Below are 18,806 nucleotides of genomic sequence, written 5' to 3' on the forward strand. Positions count from 1 at the left end.
CCTGCAGCAGTTCATTGAGCTCCTCCCGAGGGACAGGAGAGAAGACTTCCAGGAGCTCTTGAATAGGGGCATGATGGTCTCGAATCAGGTCATCAGCGCAGCTCAGCGGCAGACGCCTCTCTCCTGGCTGCTCATGGGTACTGCCATGGCATCAACTTGAGATACCACTCCTGGTTGCGCCTGACATCGCTTAAACCAGAAGCGCAACAGCGGATTGCTAACTTTCCCTTTTCTGGATCTATCCTCTTCGGGACTCATGCGGATGAGGAGATGGCCCGCATGAAGGCGGAAGTGGAAGCGCTAAAAGCTGTCGGTTTGGAGAAACCGAAGGAACAGCAGAAGTCCTTCCGCTCCTTCCAGAGGCGTTACTCTTCTCAGAGTTATCAGCGAGGGCAAGGTCACCAGGCTAGCCAACAGCAGCAACAACAACAGCAATACCGGCGCCAACCGTTCCAGAAACGTCAAAGGGGCAGTGGCGGCCAGCAGGCCTCCTCGGTGAATAAGGGCCCGGCCGGGTCTAAGCCCTGAGGAGTTACTTCCCCCTCGTCAGTTACCCACACCGGTGGGGGGAAGCATACAGAATTACTTGGCAGAGTGGGGAAAAATTACTCCGGACAAGTGGGTGCTGAATATTGTTTGCAATTGTTGGTCTTTGCTTTGTCAGCCCTCCTCCAGCTATTCCACCAGTTCGTTCGCAATACCAGCTGCGCAAACTTCAAGCGGAGGCCGATACCCTGTTAAGAAAAAGGGCGATAGAAGACGTCCCTCTGTCTCAAAGGGTAAAGGGTCTATACTCAAGGTTCTTTCTGGTAAGAAAGAAGGACAAAAACGAGTTCAGGCCCATTCTGGATTTGCGACAAGCAAACAAATGGATTCGCAAGGAGAAATTTTGCATGCTGTCTTTGCACCAGATTTATCCTCAGCTGCACCAAGGAGACTGGCTTTGCGCAATAGATCTGCAGGATGCGTACTTCCATGTACCCATTGCACGGAAACACCGGACGTTCCTGTGCTTCCTGGTCGGCACCAATCACTATCAATACACCGTACTACTGTTTGGTCTGACGTCTGCACCCAGGACTTTTTTTCAAAATGCATGGCCGTGGTGGCAGCGCACCTGAGGAAGAACAAGGTGTTTGTCTACCCGTACCTGGAGGACTGGCTGATCAAAACTTCCATCTTCCAGGAAGCGCAATTGCATTTCAACAGGACGGCTATTATATTGAATCAGCTAGGTTTGCACATCAACATGGCCGAGTCCATTCCGACTCCTGTTCAGTGCCTGCAGTACTTGGGAGCCTCCATCAATACTCTCAGGGCAAGCGTGTCTCCTTTGGAGGAGTGACTCTTATCGATCCTTCGGAAGGCTCAGGCTCTCATGTTCGTTCCATCAACGACCGTGAGGACGGTGTCTTCTCTTCTGGGGTCGATGGCTTCTTGCATCTTCCTCACTCCACATGCACGCCTCCATATGAGACCGCTACAGGAATGTCTGGAGTATCAATGGGACCAGAAGCGGGGGAGCTCCAACAACAAGATCCAACTGTCTCTACACGCTCAACAGGCCCTGAGATGGTGGTGTTCTGCAGAGAACCTCCTCAAGGGAGTTCCGTTCCACAAGGACATTCCCATACAGACTATTGTCACGGATGCTTCTCTCCACAGCTGGGAGGCGCATTTGGACCATCTACAGATCCAAGGAACGTGGTCCCCGGCGGAATTAACGTACCACATCAATTTTCTGGAACTCAGAGCTGTTCATTTGGCGCTGAAGGCCTTTCATCCGTCCTTCCGGACCAGCTCCTTGCTTGTACAGACTGACAATACGACCACAATGTATTACCTCAACAAGCAGGGGGCTCGAGATCCCGCACACTGTCCCAGGAAGCAATGCGATCTGGCACTGGCTACTAGCCAGAGGACTGACGATAACGGCTACCCATCTGCCAGGTGTGCAGAATGCTCAGGCGGACGCACTCAGCAGGCATGTCCAGGTAAATCACGAGTGGGTTCTAAACGACGAGGTGCTAGGAAACATCTTCGACAGGTGGGGCACTCCAGAAATAGATCTGTTTGCCACCGCCGAAAATAGAAAATGCAGAGACTTCGCCTCCAGGTTCTACCAACCGTAGACTCTGGGGAATGTGCTATGGATCAGCTGGTCGAACAGCTTTCTGTATGGTTTTCCACCCATTTCCCTGATTCCGGCAGTACTCAAGCTGTCTCACTCCAGAGCGCGAATGATCCTCATTGCTCCGGAGTGGCCTCCAACCCCACCTGCGGTTTACATGTCGGCTGGACCTTCTAACGAAATTCGCGGGGGCAGATGGGGCACCCCAACCTCTCGTCGTTGAGTTTGGCGGCATGGCTCCTGAGATAGTTCAATATGGACACTTGAATCTACCTGACAACTACATGGAAATACTTAAGGAGGCTAAAAGACCATCCACAAGGACTTCCTATGCCTACAAGTGGAAAAGGTTCTGCATCTGGTGCACCTCCAAGGACTGTGATCCTACCTCCTGCAAGGAACATGTCATCCTGCCATACCTCTGGCATTTAGCTCAATCTGGCCTTAATTTCCATTCTATTAAGGTTCACCTCGCAGCATTAACTGCGTGCAGAAAATGCCCTTCACAAACATCCTTCCTCCACATTCCCTTCCCGTTTCCCTCCGAACCACTGGCAATTTGCTTGCTTTCAGGAAGAGTTTAAAAACCCTGCTGTTCACTCAGTAAAGTAACTCCGCTCTCCCACCCCTCTGTTCAGTTGAGGATCTTAAGCGCCGGGACACTCCTCGGAGTAGCTGAGCGCTATAGAAATCCCCCATATAACATAACATAACATAACATTCCTGTAATTAAAGATTTTTTGGAGGGAATGAAAGTTATTCCCCGTGTTCGCCGTCCATCGCCTTCATGGGAGCTGAATGTGGTGCTGTCCAGGTTGATGAAGGAGCCTTTTGAGCCTATTCATAAGGCTTCTCTACAGCTTTTATCCTGGAAGGCGGCTTTTCTTGTAGCCATAACATCGGCCCACAGGGTGAGTGAGATTCAGGCTCTGTGTTGTCAAGAGCTGTATACAGTTTTCCATGCTTCTAAAGTTGTCATGAGGTCTCACCCTAAGTTTCTTCCGAAAGTCATTTCTGTATTCCATGTTAATCAGACGATAACTTTACCTACGTTTTTTCAGCATCCTTCCTCTCCGGCGGAGAGGTCCCTTCATTCCCTGGATGTAAGAAGGGTGTTGAAATTCTACTTAGATAAGACCAAGGATATTCGTAGGTCAGACCAATTGTTTGTCAATTATGGTTCGGTCAGGACTGGTCTTGCCACCTCTAAACAGTCCATCTCTCGGTGGATTGTGTCCTGTATCCAGCTATGTTACCAAAAGGCTAACAAGACCTTAGAGGGTAAGACTAAGGCTCATTCCACTAGGGACAAAGTGGCTACAACTGCTTTGCTATGTAATGTTCCCCGTAATGTTCCCTTTGCCAAACACTACTGCCTGGACTCTGATGCCAGGGCAGATGCTCCGGTTGGGCAGGCTTCGTTGAGAAATCTGTTTGCACAGTAGTTAATTTGTCTGTTTCTTCCACCGCTGGGTTCGTTTGTTCGGATGGGCTTGCCATTCTATTCACTAGATTATGACTATACACAGAGATCCCCTACTACAGAAGGAGTAGTTTCTTACCTGTAACTCCAGTTCTGTAGTAGGGGTATCTCTGTTATAGTCAAAAGCGCCCGCCCTCCTCCCCGGTGAATGAAACGATAATGTACTGAATACTACAGGCCTGGCTTTATACACCTTCAAAAAGACCTGAAAGTAAAAGGCCTTTGGCTGTGCATCCTGGGATACCGAGGGTCTCTGGAGAGTTCCTTAAAGGCACGGTATCCTTTTTCCAGACACATAATGGCAGCCTATGGGGCTTGTCTGTCCAACCCTTCCTCTCTATCATGACAAAGGATTTTTGTGAAGGGGACTTTTCTAGGTGTGGAACTTTACAAAGTGTGTAAAATTTTATATTATTTGGCTATCCTTTTCACTGCGAGATGAAGTGCTGGCCATTGTAGCCTTGTAGTTTTAGGCTGCATTATTTGTCTTTGATTTTCTCTTAAGTGTCTATGCAGCACTGCAGAAGAGGACAACTTAAAGAGACTATTTCGATTGCTCCGGGGTCCATGCACATGGGTGGGACTATTCACTAGATTATGACTATAACAGAGATACCCCTACTACAGAACTGGAGTTACAGGTAAGAAACTACTCCTTATAGACAAATTTCCATCACAGGCCCCATGACATCTGCCTATGGTCGGATCACAGCATCCAGTCTTGCGAGGTGTACAGGAGCATGCACCCCAATTCCCTAATGGAATGGGAAACCAAACAATTTCGGGCTCAGGATTGAGATGATAGTCAAGTGAAAGTCTTGGTCCAGAAAAAGGTCGCATAAGTCCACATTGTTGAAGTCATCCTGAAGAACACATAAGAAGTGGCTAAGCCATGTCCCCAAGTGTCTTCTATCTTCGAAAGGTAAGTAACCAAGCCACTCCCGCATGCTCCACTCTAGTCCTTGTCGAAACAAGAGCGTGTTGATCTTCTCTACAGAATTCCCGCACCCATGTCTCCTTCAAATCTGGTGCTGATCCCTGATCTGCCAACATGTGCAGCACAGTCTCCCAGACGCCAGCCAGCAATGGTCAATTTATCGGTCCCTGAGGCTATGTTATAGTTGAACGCCATGTTTGACATATGTCACGGTGCCAAAGTCTCCTCTGAAATAACTTCATGCCTCCTGGGTCCTATAGGTTATGCTTTTGGTGTGATGCCTGCAGACTGTACCCTTGGGTCCTTTCGCTCTGATATTCTTTGTTTCCCCCAATCCTGATTCAGACGCCGGTCTCCACCTCATGCCTGGTGCCATTGCTAACATTCTACCCGCCCCCCCAAAAGGCTTTCGTCCTCTGCCCCAGGAGAATGCTTGCTACCCACTACTGATACCACAGTCCATGCTACCAGCACTGTAGACACCCCACCAGAACAAGTTTCTGCCTCATCCCATTGTCTCGGATTGCAATTTCCTGCTCCTACTTATAGGTCCAGAAGAGCGATACAACATCTCATGGAATGGGATGCTACATCGGTGGGTACTATGGCCCACTTGAGAAACCCATTCCAGATATGAATGACGTTGATGTTGAGTAATCATCATATCACCATGGGCATGGATTTCACAGCATTTGGGATATAAGTGGCCTTGACACATTATCCGAGTGGGAGCTATTCCCTCTGACTGGCCTTCCACCCACATAAGTTCCCTCCTAACACTTTATTAAAAAGGCAACAAGGCCTCTGATCTGCTATCCTTTGAAGCTCTAACTGCGCCCATTCCCGCTATGCATGAGAAGCCAGCCTCTTCTCTCACTAAAGCTTTGTCTTTCAAGCTTCCTTCTCCACTAAACTCTCACCAGGGGCTCCCCCCACCCCTTTCACCCTTGCACAGTCGAAGAAAATAAAGTAGTTTGCCAGGAAATCCTTTTGGGCAGACTCTTAAATCCCTCAATGTGAAATACCCAATGAGACGTTATACCCACACTGTATGAGACATGGCACAGTGGGTGATCCCTAACTTGGCACAATAACTCCAGCTTCACAGAGCTAGTGAATGAACACCAGCCTGCTACAAAGCAAGTGATTTTGTCAGATCTTCATACTGTGAACTCCATAGCACAAGCCATATTCACATCTTTATCCCTTTGTCGTCATGCTAGGCTAAGGAATGTGGGGTTTCTTCTGACATACAATCCACTTTGATGGATCTCCAGTTTGATTGGTTGCACCTGTTTCGAGAGAAAGCAGACACTGCTCTCAAGAGGTTAAAGTAGAGGTAGACCAATGCAATGCAGATCGATTGGCCTGAAAGAACATTAGGGACTATTTGCAGTACAGATTTTGAGGATTTTTGAGAGGGATCTCCGCTTTTTTTGCGTGGGTTAAGAAATTGGTTACAAGCCTGCAAATAGGGATAATAAATACACAAAACACTTGGTTGAACATCTTGTTTCTATTTCAGCTATTGACGCAAGAGCCGATGCTACTTGTGTTATCTTTTTCTTATTTATGTAGCACTGTAGTACTGTCAGTTGCTTTGGAGTGCTGTTCATGAGATTTCTACATGTTTAACAGACGTGTATGTGTAGTGTGTATGATCCTTGTTCTTCAATGTGTTTTCAAGTGAAGGTGACAAGTGCTACATGCTGACTGAATATACAACTATATTTGCCTTTTTTATATATGAAAAAAATATGAGTTCCCTTGTGGTCAGAAGTGTTCCTCTGAAACTCTTTCAGGTCGAACTTGATTGGATCATGCACTGAGCATGACATGTTATTTGTTGCTCCTATTAAGTATATTGCTGGTCTGCTAACTTAATGTTTAACCATATAAACAAGCATTTGCAATGCAATAGGTCTCGCATTTGCCAGAGTTTGAGCTATTGGCATTGTAAATGACAATGCCTTTTATTTAGCTGTTTTTAAATCCAGCACATACATAAAAGGCATTGTCATTTACAATCCCAATTGCTTAATCTCTTGCAAATGCGAGACCTATTGCCTTGCAAATGCTTGTTTCAATTAGATTCACTTACTGCAATGCATTGAAGTGCCAGAGCCGAAGAAGTGTGGGGGCAAGTGAAACGGACAGCTTGCCCTGCATATAGCAGACACCCTTTGAGTCAGTATCTCATTCTTGAACAATACCGACAGAGCAGACAGACACGAAATTTACTGCACTATCAAAGAGGTGGCGCAGCCACAGTCCATCTGTGAACTTATCATTAGGCCTGCCTTCTGTGAAGGGGCGCTGCTGAAAGGCAGTGCAGAATGGAGATTGCTGGCTGCACGTGCATAGAGTTGCAGAGTAATTTTAGAACCTCTGGCACTGGGAGTACTGGGGGGGCTTTGTCACAAGCAAGCCAAAGACGTTAAAACTCAAATGGCACCTATAACACAATTCTTGTTCAAAACGCTACTGCATTCTGGGAGTTGTAGTATTGATCCAATTCAATTAATCTTATTCAACTAACACACTTAAACTTTAGTTTATAAAAAATAAATAAAAAAAATCCATGACTGGAGGACTGCACTTTTAGTGACCTGTGGTCATTTGGAATTATTGGTAAAGCCAGAAAAGATACCACAGCCAGGGAAAAAGAGGTGAGAATCCAGTAATCTGGAGGGCCACAGCAGAGGAGGCACCTGCACTTTGCACATAGAGTATGACTTGATTGAAGACTGTCTTAGGCAATGAAAGGCAGTTTTAATGTATAAAGGGATTTGTCCTGGTGTAAGACTGTCTCCCAGTCTGAGGACAGTGTTAAACTGCTATATATGGCTTAAATGCAGTGTGTGTTGACTTTTAGCTGTGCTTTATTTCTTTAAACTGCCCTAAGCCAGGGAAAGCGTTAGTCCATCAGGCCCATAGCTTGTGGTTGAAGACTGGTGTTGTTAAAACAGCAGTCCTGGCACCGAGGCCAAAAATTGTATGGGTTGGGGCTTCAAATAATAGATTTAGTCTTATTTAAAGACCTCCACCTTTACCAATATCGCCTAGAAGCACTCTAAATCAAACAGCTTGCAGAAAGTATGAATGAGTAGAAAAAACCTTCTGAACTTTAAAGATGTTGGTTAGAAAAAATCATAATTTAGTTTTCCCCACAACCCAGCCCCACCCGTAGCAAGGCCTCCAGGCATGTCTGTTTCAACACGTGGGTGTTGCATTGCTTCTCTGTGCCTCTGCATACATTACCACTTATGTAAACGCGCATGGCCCTTTAGCGGCTTCCCTTTGTCGCACATGTGCTAGAACACCTCACTCCCGGCTATGCTGTAAAACGCACATCACGTGTCAGGTTTTGAATAGACACGGAGGCGCTTCTGCATCAGTCAGCGGTGACTGACAGCTGCTTTCAACTACAGTCCACCGTGTCCACTGAGCAGCCACAGACTACAGGATGAGGCAAGCGTGGGAGCCTGACCACGCATGCCTACACTGGTGTTCATCTGTACAAAATGAAGCTGGCTAAAAAGTGCATTACAGAAAACTATTAGCAAGGGTGGAAACCGATGGGGCATGTAGAAAAGATGGATACAGAATAAAACTGTCCACTCTCAGGTAACTAGCGCCAACATGTAACGAGAGGTGCAAAATAAAGCTAACCACTGCCTGCTTATCTTATCTATTGCTCTGTTCTCTGTTGCCTCGCATACCTGTAGCTGTACTGTTTTGTTCTGTTGTCCTGACTGCATTGCCTATTGGCCTCAAGTTGCTTCATTGTCTATCTGGCTTCATTTGATGCCACATAACTGAGGCCAAGTGAGGCAATTTACAAGAGCTGCCTGAAAGATTTTTGACTATCCGGAAAGTAGTGCAGTAGCAATGTGACTCAATGTGGTTCACAGAACAGGCTCCCAGCAGGCAACCAGCACTGGCATACGAAGCAGAGCCGTTCTAGGTCTACTCAGAACGGTCTTCGTGTCAAGCAATTGCCTGACCAGCCTGGTCTGTCCAGCATTCCTGGCCACCAGCTTGCCAGCCTGCTTACCTCCCCCTACCTACCCCTCCAGTCTCCACAGGATGCTGCCCTCTTGCTGCCTGTATCCTTTGCATTGGGGTGTGCAGGGGGCCAGCACAGAGGGCTGTTTCAAACTGCCCAGCAACCCTCTTTTGTTACGTGCACTTCTTACTCCCGCTTTTTACCTCCAGCATTTCCCAGGGAGTGCAGAGTTAAAGAGCAGCTGCATGAGGTCGAGACCCATGCCTGCAGGAGCGGCCTAGCTCAGCCCAGGAGCAGCTTTCGAGCCGGGTGAGAAGGAAAGACCTTCTCGTAAAAGGCAATCAAACAATGGTAAAACATGCAACTTGTTGTCTTTAAGTGAAATGTAGCCAGAGCTGCTGACCGTCAGCGGTGCGCGTAATCCCTGTCACGAGCGTCAATTGCTGGTGACAGAAGTGCTCACGCTTCCTGCTGCGAGCGGAAATTGCCAGCCAGGACGTGTGTGCTCGTGCATTTGCACCGGTGTCTGCAAGCATTGCGGGAGTTCCTGATTCTATAGCTGGCCGTCTGCAGAGAGAGCGAGCGGCAGAGCCATAATAAATCAAGGCGCAGTGGTGGAAGACACCATGCGCGTGCACATCGCCTGTCCGGCGGCGGGTGCGCTCATGGTTTCTCACTTCGGGAAGGAAAGGGACGACAATAGAGCTCGCAGGCGAAGCAGCGCGTGCGCTGCGTTCGCACGCGAGACCTAAAAACGTGGACTACTAGAGAACAGTTCATGGCTTTTGGGAGGAAACTGAGGTACCAGGATCCGTCTGCCTCCCATCCTTAGTGACCAGTTCCTTACCCCTGTTTGGCCTAGAAGATGTTGTGCACCTACGACCATGCTTACATTTTAGGCCATCTCTTGCTGAAGGATGAGCATTTGAGTTGTTAATGTCAGGCTGATGCTCACTGGTAAGTAGCTGTTTGATTCTGGAGCTCTCTTGTTAGACTTCAGAAGCATCTCTTGCGTTTGGCCGTCAGAAGGGTCGGACTGGCCTGAGGGGCCATAACTACATGCCAAATCTGTTGTGCATATTGTGGAAAGCGGGGTATGCTCTACCCTTCCAGTAGGCCCCTCCACCCATTCCTCATGGTACCTCTGCCCCTCCAGCAGACCATTTTCTATCTTTCAGCAGGAGGTACACCTTCATGAAGGTGATAGCAGTGGTAGCAGCCTTACTTATACAGACGCACAGGAATCCCAGTGTTTCCATAACTGGACGACTGGCTTCTCAAAGCCGGGTCCTGGAAGATGGTGTATCACCACCTGGAAGTCACAGCCTCTCTGCTGTTCGACCTGGGCTGTTCCATCAATAAGCCCAAATCTCACCTAGTGCCCTCTCGGCGCCTTCTATTTATAGTGGCAGTACTGGACACTAAGTAAAATCAAAAAATCAATCCTTTTCCTCTCCCCAGAGGGTACAGGATATTCAGGCTATGATTCTGATGTTTCAGAATGGAGCACAAGTTCCAGTCCTTATGATCTTATGTCTGCTAGCTTCCTGCATTCTACTGGTATCTCAGCGCACGGTGGCACACGAGGGCCCTCCAGTGGTGCCTCTGCATGCATTGGCAACATGGTGGAGATTTACGCAGTTCTCTAGCGAGCTCGGAAGATCTAGCAGCAGACTTGATGTGGTATAGTGTGGAACACAACCTATGGTAAGTGAGGCCATTGCAGCCGCCACTAACTGTTACTACGGTGGTAACTGATGCTTCCACATAGGGTGGGAGCTAATCTGGAGATCACAAGATTTTGCTTCCCAGAAGCCCAGCTATTGCATATAAATTTGCTAAAGCTGCGGGCTATTCGACTGGCACTCCAGGCTTTCCTGACATCCCTTCGCAGTCAGTCCGTCAAAACCTTGACAGAAAACATGACCGTGATGTGGAATATCAACAAGCAGAGGGATGTAGTGTTGCATCTTCTCTGTTGAGAAACACTACTGCTTTGGTCTTGGGCACACAAGAACCAATTCTGGCTTGTTGCCAATCATCTGGAGAATGTTCGAGCAGACCGCCTCAGTCAGTGTCACCTTGCCGACCACGAGTGGAGACTTCATTTAGAGGTAGTTCAATACATCTTCAATCTTTTGGACGCACCTCCGTCTATTGTTCTGTGCCCTCCATTGTCCATTTCGGGGAGCTTTGAGGGATGCATGTTGGTTGAAGTGGAACTTTACACTTTACTGCGAGTTTCACACACACCCTCAATTCCTTGGGTGCCAAGGAAGATTTGCCTTGACTAGGCCCAAGTCATCTTTATAGCCCCAGGCTTTTCAAAAAGGGTGTGGTATGCGGGTCTGATGAATATCTCCTTGTGCTCTCCACTCTGTCTCCCTCACAGGACAGACCTCCTCTTTCAATCACAGGGGAAAGTATTGCACCCCAACCTCCCGAGCCTCTCCCTTCATTGCAGGAGATTGAGTAGGTTAGCCTGAATTTCTTGTCTCTACCTCCTGAAGTCTGATGTGCTGGGTGTTCGCCTCAGTGCCCAATGACACTCCTTCAATAAAGTCTTTTTTTGGGAGAGTGTGGTAGGTTTGTCAAAGCATGTATGAGCAACTTGGTAGACCATCTTAATACCCACTTGTCGGACATATGCTCCATTAGTTCAAAAGGGTGCACAGTGGGTATGGTAAGGGGTTACTTATCCACTTTGTAGGCCTTTCCCTGTCTCCCCAACCAACTGTACCTCTTCAAATCACCAATATAGTCATGAGGTTTTTGAAGGGCCTCGCTGACATCGTCCCCCTTCTCCTTTTATAATGCTGCAATGGGATTTTAATTCGGTTCTTATGTTTTTAATGTGTTCCCCGTTCGAACCCTTGTCAGTTGAGACTGATTACTTTTAACACTGTTTTTCTTGTAGCCATTACGTTGATGAGGTATGTAAGTGAATTTCATGCTCTTAGCGTCCAGTCCCCGTTCACTACCTTCTTGCCCAACAAGCAGGTTCTTAGAACCAGGGCTGCTTTCCTGGCCAAGGTGGTCACACCCTTTCATATGGGCCAGTCCATGAAATATGAAATACCAAATACCAGCATTTGTAAAGCGCACAGCTACCTCCAGAGAGCTGGGGGCCGTCTGGAAGATTAGGCGAGCTATTGCGCAGTCACATGGTGCTGGGCTAACATGCCGCTGGCGCCGAGGATCGAACTATGAAGCCCATGGTCCAGAGTCAGGCACCCTGACCGCTGTGCCACACCTCTTACACCACCCCTTCCATCACCTTACCAATGTTCTTTCCTTCTCCACATCCCACTAAAGAGGAAGAGAGGCTTTGAGGCTTCATGGGCAGGATCCCAAAAGAGCGGTCAGTGTTTACTTTGACTGTACCAAGAACTTATGGATTGGCAATCAGCTTGTCAAAGAATATGGTGGCAAGATGAAGGGTAAAGCCATCCAGAAGAGAATGCTGTCAAGGTGGATCATCTGATTTATTCAGATATGCTACTCCTGTGCTCACAAAGAACCCCCAAGGAGTATAGGATCACCCTCCACCAGAGCAGAAACAGATTCTTAAAATCTGACAAGGGGAGTTTCCATTGCCAACCTCTGCAAAGCGGCAATTTGGGCTTTCCTTCTCAGCTTCTCAAAGCATTATTGTTTAGATTTGGAGGTGAGGAGGGAAGGTCACTTTGCATGCTCTGCCATTCAATACTCTTTAGTTTACCCAACCTTTCAAGTCCACCGCCTAGTTGAACACTAATAGGGAATCTATTCCAATGGTGAGGAATCTGCTGGTAGAAGTATCCATCAGAATAAAAAGTTACTTACCTTCTGTAACGATCTTTCTAGTGGATACTCGGTCTAGTTGCAGATTAGTCAGTGACCCCCATCATGTTCCCTGTTAGAAGGCTGGTTTACTAAGTCAGTTACCCTAATACGGTTCCCCTCTAGATATTGTACTGCACCTCATCAATCTGATGCTGTTCCCGTCATGTTCACCTCAAGAGCATGTGAAAAATGTATTGGAAACTAGCATCAGGATGCTGGTGTGGGTGCTTTATAGCACCGGGGCCTTCAGAATTGCCTTTTATCTGGTGCCAAAGTAGAGCCAGCGCCCCCTACTAGCATCGAGAGCTACTGAAAGGTTTCGAATCAGGCTGGCGCCTGGGATATTCAAAAGGTGAAAAATCTGCAGGTAGTTGGAATATCCACCAGAAAGACTGTTACCAAAGGCAAATAGCATTTTCTTTTTTTTTTTTTTTTTTTTTTTTTTTTTTTAGGTAAGACTTTGCAAATAGCATTTTCATTCCCCCAAACAAAAGCCATTTTCTGAACACACATTTTAGGAAACGTTCTAGTGTTGCAGGATGGATGCCATCAGCAACAGGAGCTTAGCAGTCCTCCGGTTTTATGAGATGCGACATTTGCAATACGGCATACAACTGAATCCTTAGTCAACATATATTTTTAGTAGACTGTCAAGATCATGGCCATTAACAGAGTGTTAGTAGTGATCCTCCTACCAGCTATCCATGATTTTAGATACACAAATCTTGCTCATTACAGGAAGAGATCGCTGTCCAATGAGGACCACATATATCGGCTATCTACATCATAACCTAAAAATTGCAAGTGAACAGTCTTCTCAATAAATATAGCTAGCAAATGTCATCATGTCTTGTGTGAGGCCTGCAGCCAGCCTCAGCCTTTTATCCAAAAAGGGCTGTGCATGGGGTCTTTTTAGCTTCTGTTTGCAATGTTATATGTGAAACGTAACATTTTCTTGGCTAACAAACAGTTGAAGTTGTTTGAACTTAAGTCAGACTTTGATCTGCAGGATGGGGAGGCTTTTTGATTCTTGTAGGTCCGACCTACGTTGACCCATTAAGATATAAACTGCAACAACCCAGCTGCTTACACCTGTCTCGAGGCTCTGGTTCTCACAAGAAACTTGCCTCCGGAGTGACGTCTAAAATATAGAAAATAATTATGAATAATTCCCCTGCCTACTTGGGCAGCCTGAAGAAGAGGCAGATTGGTCTATGATACTAATTGGGAGGAGGCACTCATGTACCCGTGGGAAGAGGCCTTTCTTGCCAGCCTTTATATATTTCAGCAGAACCTTCTACATTGAGCATATTATAAGAGAACCTGGCTTCATGTTATGGGGTTGGTACCCAGCAAAAGCTGCAACATTGTGAACGGCAGCTTTCTCAATCCGCACTCTACTTATTGCCATGTTAGGTACATTCGGTGATGGATGGATGTTGGACTTCCCAGATGTATTCAGATTTTATTCCAGGTGGATCTTGTGGAGGCTCAGCATGATAAAGCTAGATAATGGTGAGGCACCACCTTGCCTGGCCCAAGGTAATAGACTGGCGTATGGCCTTCCAACAGCGATCTGTGAGGGACGGGAATGGCCCCAGTAAAATTTTAAGATATGGGCTCCATGGTAGAAATATTATGGGAAGGAATGAGAACAGGTGAGTGATGTCCTGTTCGAACTCCGTCGAAGAACCTGCTTGCTGATGTTCATTGTACTTATTTAGATGCGATCCATCCTTCACTTGACCTGCACAGAATTTGTTCTATTTGAAGTGTTCTGCTTATGTGTTCAGTGAAACTTGATAACATTTATTTTAAAATGTTTCGCAGTGATGCAGCGCTACTCCAAAAATATTTTCTGAAACCATATCACTTATCCCTGAAACACCAGAACATACATACATTCACTCACTGGTGGGGCCCATATCACTGTGAGTTTCATACTAACAATCTCTACCTCACTCTAGGGATCAGTGAATCTCAATGGAGAGCTGCTGTATCATAGTGAAATGCCTAAATCAACTTAACGTTCATATTATATACATCTGCAGTTTTTTGCGAGTTTACCATGGTTTTATTATCAGAAAATATACATTTAGACATATTGCCATAAGGGTCGATGGGTCTGCTAGTAAAAAATTAGGTGTAAGAAAACTCGAGACCAGCTTTAATTTTCCATTTATCTAATTTTTATTAAAGCAATTTTAACATGTCTAAAAGTTTCTTCTCTTTATTTATTTATTTAATCTTCAAATGGCATTTAAACAAAAGCTTAGTTCAAAACAGTTAATTTCATTTATCTTAGAGGATTTCAGAAATAACGTTAACATTTTAGGTTCAGAACGCAAGTATTCTTAAAAGACAGATAGTTCCGAAAGTCCATTCTCCTAACTCCCTAACTAAAATCCCTCACTAAAGTGCCATTCCTGCAAAGAAAAAGTCATAAGTCAAGAAAAAGAATCTTACATCACAAGAACATCAGCAATCCGACAGCATCTCTGGTAGAAAATCAGAAGAAGTTTTTTACTCTGTAAAATCAGCACTTTTTATACCTTTTTCATTAGCTCTATCTATCTAAAAGAGTAACTTTTAAAGAAAAGTGGAGTCCTCATTGGTCAGTTCGGGGGTGGATGAGCATAACCTCATCTCCACATTATACATTTTCTTCATGTCAGGGTTTTTTTTAATGCCCCCATTGTCTTTCATAGTCCGGCCTAGTCGAGTTTCCTTAACTCGCAACTTTAAGTAAAGTTCTCACGTTCAGAACCATTGCTCTCATCATTTGGCAGCCATCTAGACTTCCAGGCCACAGCAGCCTTGAACTGCCTTCCGCACAGGCCCAAGCAGCTCGCATTCATTCTCATCTCTTCTGCTGCGAATGCGCTCTACCTTTGGCTGTCACAGTAAACCAGTGACTCCATTTTGTCACAGGCCTCTCGAGTCAGAATGGGAACTATCATAGAAACAAACACAAATAAACGTTAATTTTAGAAAAATAGCCTTTCTGTTCACCTCCCCCTTACTAAGGTTTTCCCTATTAGTAATTACCTAGCAAATAAGCAACACTTATGCGTAATATACTTACTTAGGTCCAATCTTCTGGCCACAAATACATAGACAAAAGCACATTTATGCTTCATTCCGTTATATCAATGCAGCATATTAGTACAGGACACGACAAAATGACATAGTTAGTTAATTATAATTGCAACATAAGCAGAGATTAGATCCCACGTGTGTGTGTGTATGTCCAAGTTTTTATTCTAAGTTGATTAATCTCATGCACCACTCCGTTAGTTCAGATTACATGTTATCGAAGTGTGACTTCACAAGGGGTATACAAAATGTTGTTTCTTCATCTTGCTCCATCAGCAGCAATGGGTAACTTTGCAGCTCTGAATATAATGTAATCCATCACGTAGCATATGTGTTTCTAGTAAAGTCAGAGTTCCCAGACGGAGCCATCCTGATAGTCCAAAAGTATTTTGTTTTGGGCCTTTCTCCTGTTTTCATTGACATGAAATTCTCTGCTCTTACTTTTTTGTCTATGCAGGGCGGGGTTTTGAATGATTGCGGTTCATCCAACAGATTCACCCATCATGGCGTGAAATCGAATAAAAGTTAAATCGCCTTAAGTTGATACAATTATAATACATTCCGCTTGCTTTACAAAGTACTCCAGTGTAAACTGTATCAAGAAACGAAGGCAGAAAGAAAGGTCTTTTGGGGTAGAGGCGAGGTAAATGGCGACTCGTGAAAGTGGAAATTGAGGCGAGCAAGTCAGTAACAAAGGCTTTGAACCCCCGCTGTGTGGATTGGCCATCGGTTGAGCAGGGTGCGCTCTCACCGCTTGATAAAAACAGCCTGCGAAAACTCTGTGAAAGAGGATTACATACATTTTCGGAAAGAAGTGCGTTACTGTGTTGTGTCCAGGTCCTGCGTGGATATATCACTGCAGACTAGGTTGTTGTGCATTGTGGTTCTCACGCTTGCCCGTTTATTATTGTAGTGGGCTGATGTATTTAAGGGCGGGGTCTATTCAGTGAGATAGCGTAGTGCTGCATGAATCCCTGAGCAGTTGGTTGTATAGTGATACCGTAAATTGGGGTGCATTGTGTTCTCACTTAGCCTCTTTCAGACTTGTCCAATGAGGAGAGGTAAAGGCGCCGTTGGGCGGGCAGGGCTGAGCGCTTGCTAATGCTCCAAGCTAGAAATGTTACTGTCCCCGGTAATAGCAATTATATCCTGCTTTTCCAGCCCTCATTCTCGCACTCAGACATCGAAATTGCGCATTTGATTTTGAGGTGAAATGAATGTGCCCCACTGTCCTGCACAATGCATATTTACTGCTTTGCTGCAATCTTATTGTCGTTTGTGCCAGATTATCGAAGTACAAATAAAGCAAAGCTGTGTAAGAAACTCCCTCTCTTACGCCTGCCCTCAGATGGGACTCTGCATATGGCACCCAACTGAAGATGGCGCCTCTGTTATTGCTATGCGGGACGGTGCGAGTCTGGGCCTCTGTAAACGAACGGGTGGGGTCCTTCTGCGGTGAGATGCTCCCTGCACCCACAATGCTCTTTGGAGCATAGCAATGCTAAACCAGCGTACACAGACACACTCCTTCCTGTACACTTATCGAAGGCCGGCTCAGGAAAGGCATCACACTTGGTCTGTCTGCCTGACCTGGTACTTTTGGGAATAATATCTGGTCTCCGGAGAAAAGATTCCAGACCTTTATTAAATATCAGACACGCTATTAATAGCATTTGCATACTCCTCAATTAGTGGCTTCCTTTGTTATTTTGCCATTACGTTCTTCAAAAACAGTTGTTAAAATACATATGTTGTCTTGAATTCAAAATGGCGTCTTTATTCACATGTCCATTAACGTTTGAAATGTTTTTTCCAGGTATCACCAGGGGCTAAAAGCAAACGCTATTGAGCAGCCACCGAAAGAAGAACCATGAACGATAGACTACATGAAGCAATTGATGCAATATTTTTCCAAGCACTGGAAAATGAGTTGCACTAACTAATTCATCGATTGTTTTTGGTATATGGATGTTGTGGAACTTTTACTAATCATGCCACCATTTAAAATGACGTTTCTATAAATATAGACCTTACAGACTCTAATAAGGAAAATAAACTGTTTTCTTTTAAAGCTTAGTGGCGGTCATTACATGGAAAGAATATATAACGTTTATTTTGGCACGTATCAGGTTTTATAAATTCACATTCACTTGTGTTTCTTCATGTTTTTCAACCTTTAAACTTCAGCCAAAGCATTATTAATTGATCTTGATGCACAGTATATAAAAAAAACGAAAATAGGAGTTTACATAAGAGGATTCTTACTACTATGGTCCGTTTAGTGCAAGGGTTTCTTTTTAAATTAATCCTATTTCACAATCTCTATCGAAGCACAACACTGGTTCAGTTGTTAGCTAGAGTTTGATTGTGCTAATGTGCTTTCATGGGCCTCAGCGATAGTTTACACTGTCTGCAGCAACGAGGACAATATTATGTTTAATCACTGATGGTTGACGATTTGTTGTACATAGACATGGATGAAATTTAAATGACGCCAGTAAGGTTCTCGCAGTTTCAGGAATTTCACATTGCGCTTATTACAGGTTGTTCCCAAAATGATCCACTTTTCTTAATTGCGAGCCATTCACCGTACAGACTATGAGCATGTGCTGTCGTCGAATTTTGCCGACATTTTGCATAATTATTCAAAAGCAAATTTATACACATTTTGCGGACCCCTAGTTGTGTGCATAACAGCTGAGCAGATTTCTGACTTACTGCACCTCGACTACGTAAGGTGCTGTGTATGCGTGTCTAAGGATGGATTTATGTTTGTAACTGTTATCTAATTTATTTATTTTTGTGTTAGGTAGACTTAGATTTTTTTTTTAAATCTCTATTGTTTTGCTAAGTAAAACAAATCCTGTAAAAAGCATACCAAGCCTTTCGTTCAAAAGTCGCTAAAAGTTAGCTCATTGTTCTATAGGTAACATGGGTTTAGCCTATTTTCTATGTTTTAATGCAAATTATTATTGTATGTCATGTTACTTCTGGCTGCAGTGAAGAAGATTCATTTTAACTGTTTGAAGTGCATTAGAAAACAAGCATTGGCAACACCAATAGGTCTGGCATTGGCCTCCGTCCTTCTGGCAATTCATTTTTTTTGTCATGGTTTTTGCAAAACTTTGTTTGGGAATACACCGGGGCCCCATTGTTTTAAAAACAAAAATAATTTGCTTCAAGCCAAAAAGTTTATTTGGTTAAAAAAAAAAATACCACACAGTATCATAATACTCCCTGAAGGGAACTACCTTGTGTATGGATGTGTTCCTTGCAAAAGGGCAGCACGACGTAACTTGTTGTGAAGTCAGCCAGTGTCTAAAGT

The 18,806-nt window shown here is 45.1% G+C and overlaps 1 protein-coding gene across 1 annotated transcript in view; it reads left to right on the forward strand.

The window, feature by feature from the left end:
* MPC2 (mitochondrial pyruvate carrier 2) overlaps positions 1-17,552 on the forward strand; it is a 112,369-nt gene extending 94,817 nt beyond the window's left edge. Inside the window, exon 5 of the mRNA XM_078658330.1 lies at positions 17,298-17,552. Within this exon, the coding sequence (XP_078514456.1) occupies positions 17,298-17,355 (58 nt within the window). The 3' untranslated portion in view covers positions 17,356-17,552. The remainder of the gene's footprint in view (positions 1-17,297) is intronic.
* The last annotated feature ends 1,254 nt before the right edge of the window (positions 17,553-18,806 follow it).

The sequence above is a fragment of the Lissotriton helveticus genome, chromosome 8 (genome assembly GCF_964261635.1).
Source record: "Lissotriton helveticus chromosome 8, aLisHel1.1, whole genome shotgun sequence".
NCBI classification, from domain to species: Eukaryota; Metazoa; Chordata; class Amphibia; order Caudata; family Salamandridae; genus Lissotriton; species Lissotriton helveticus.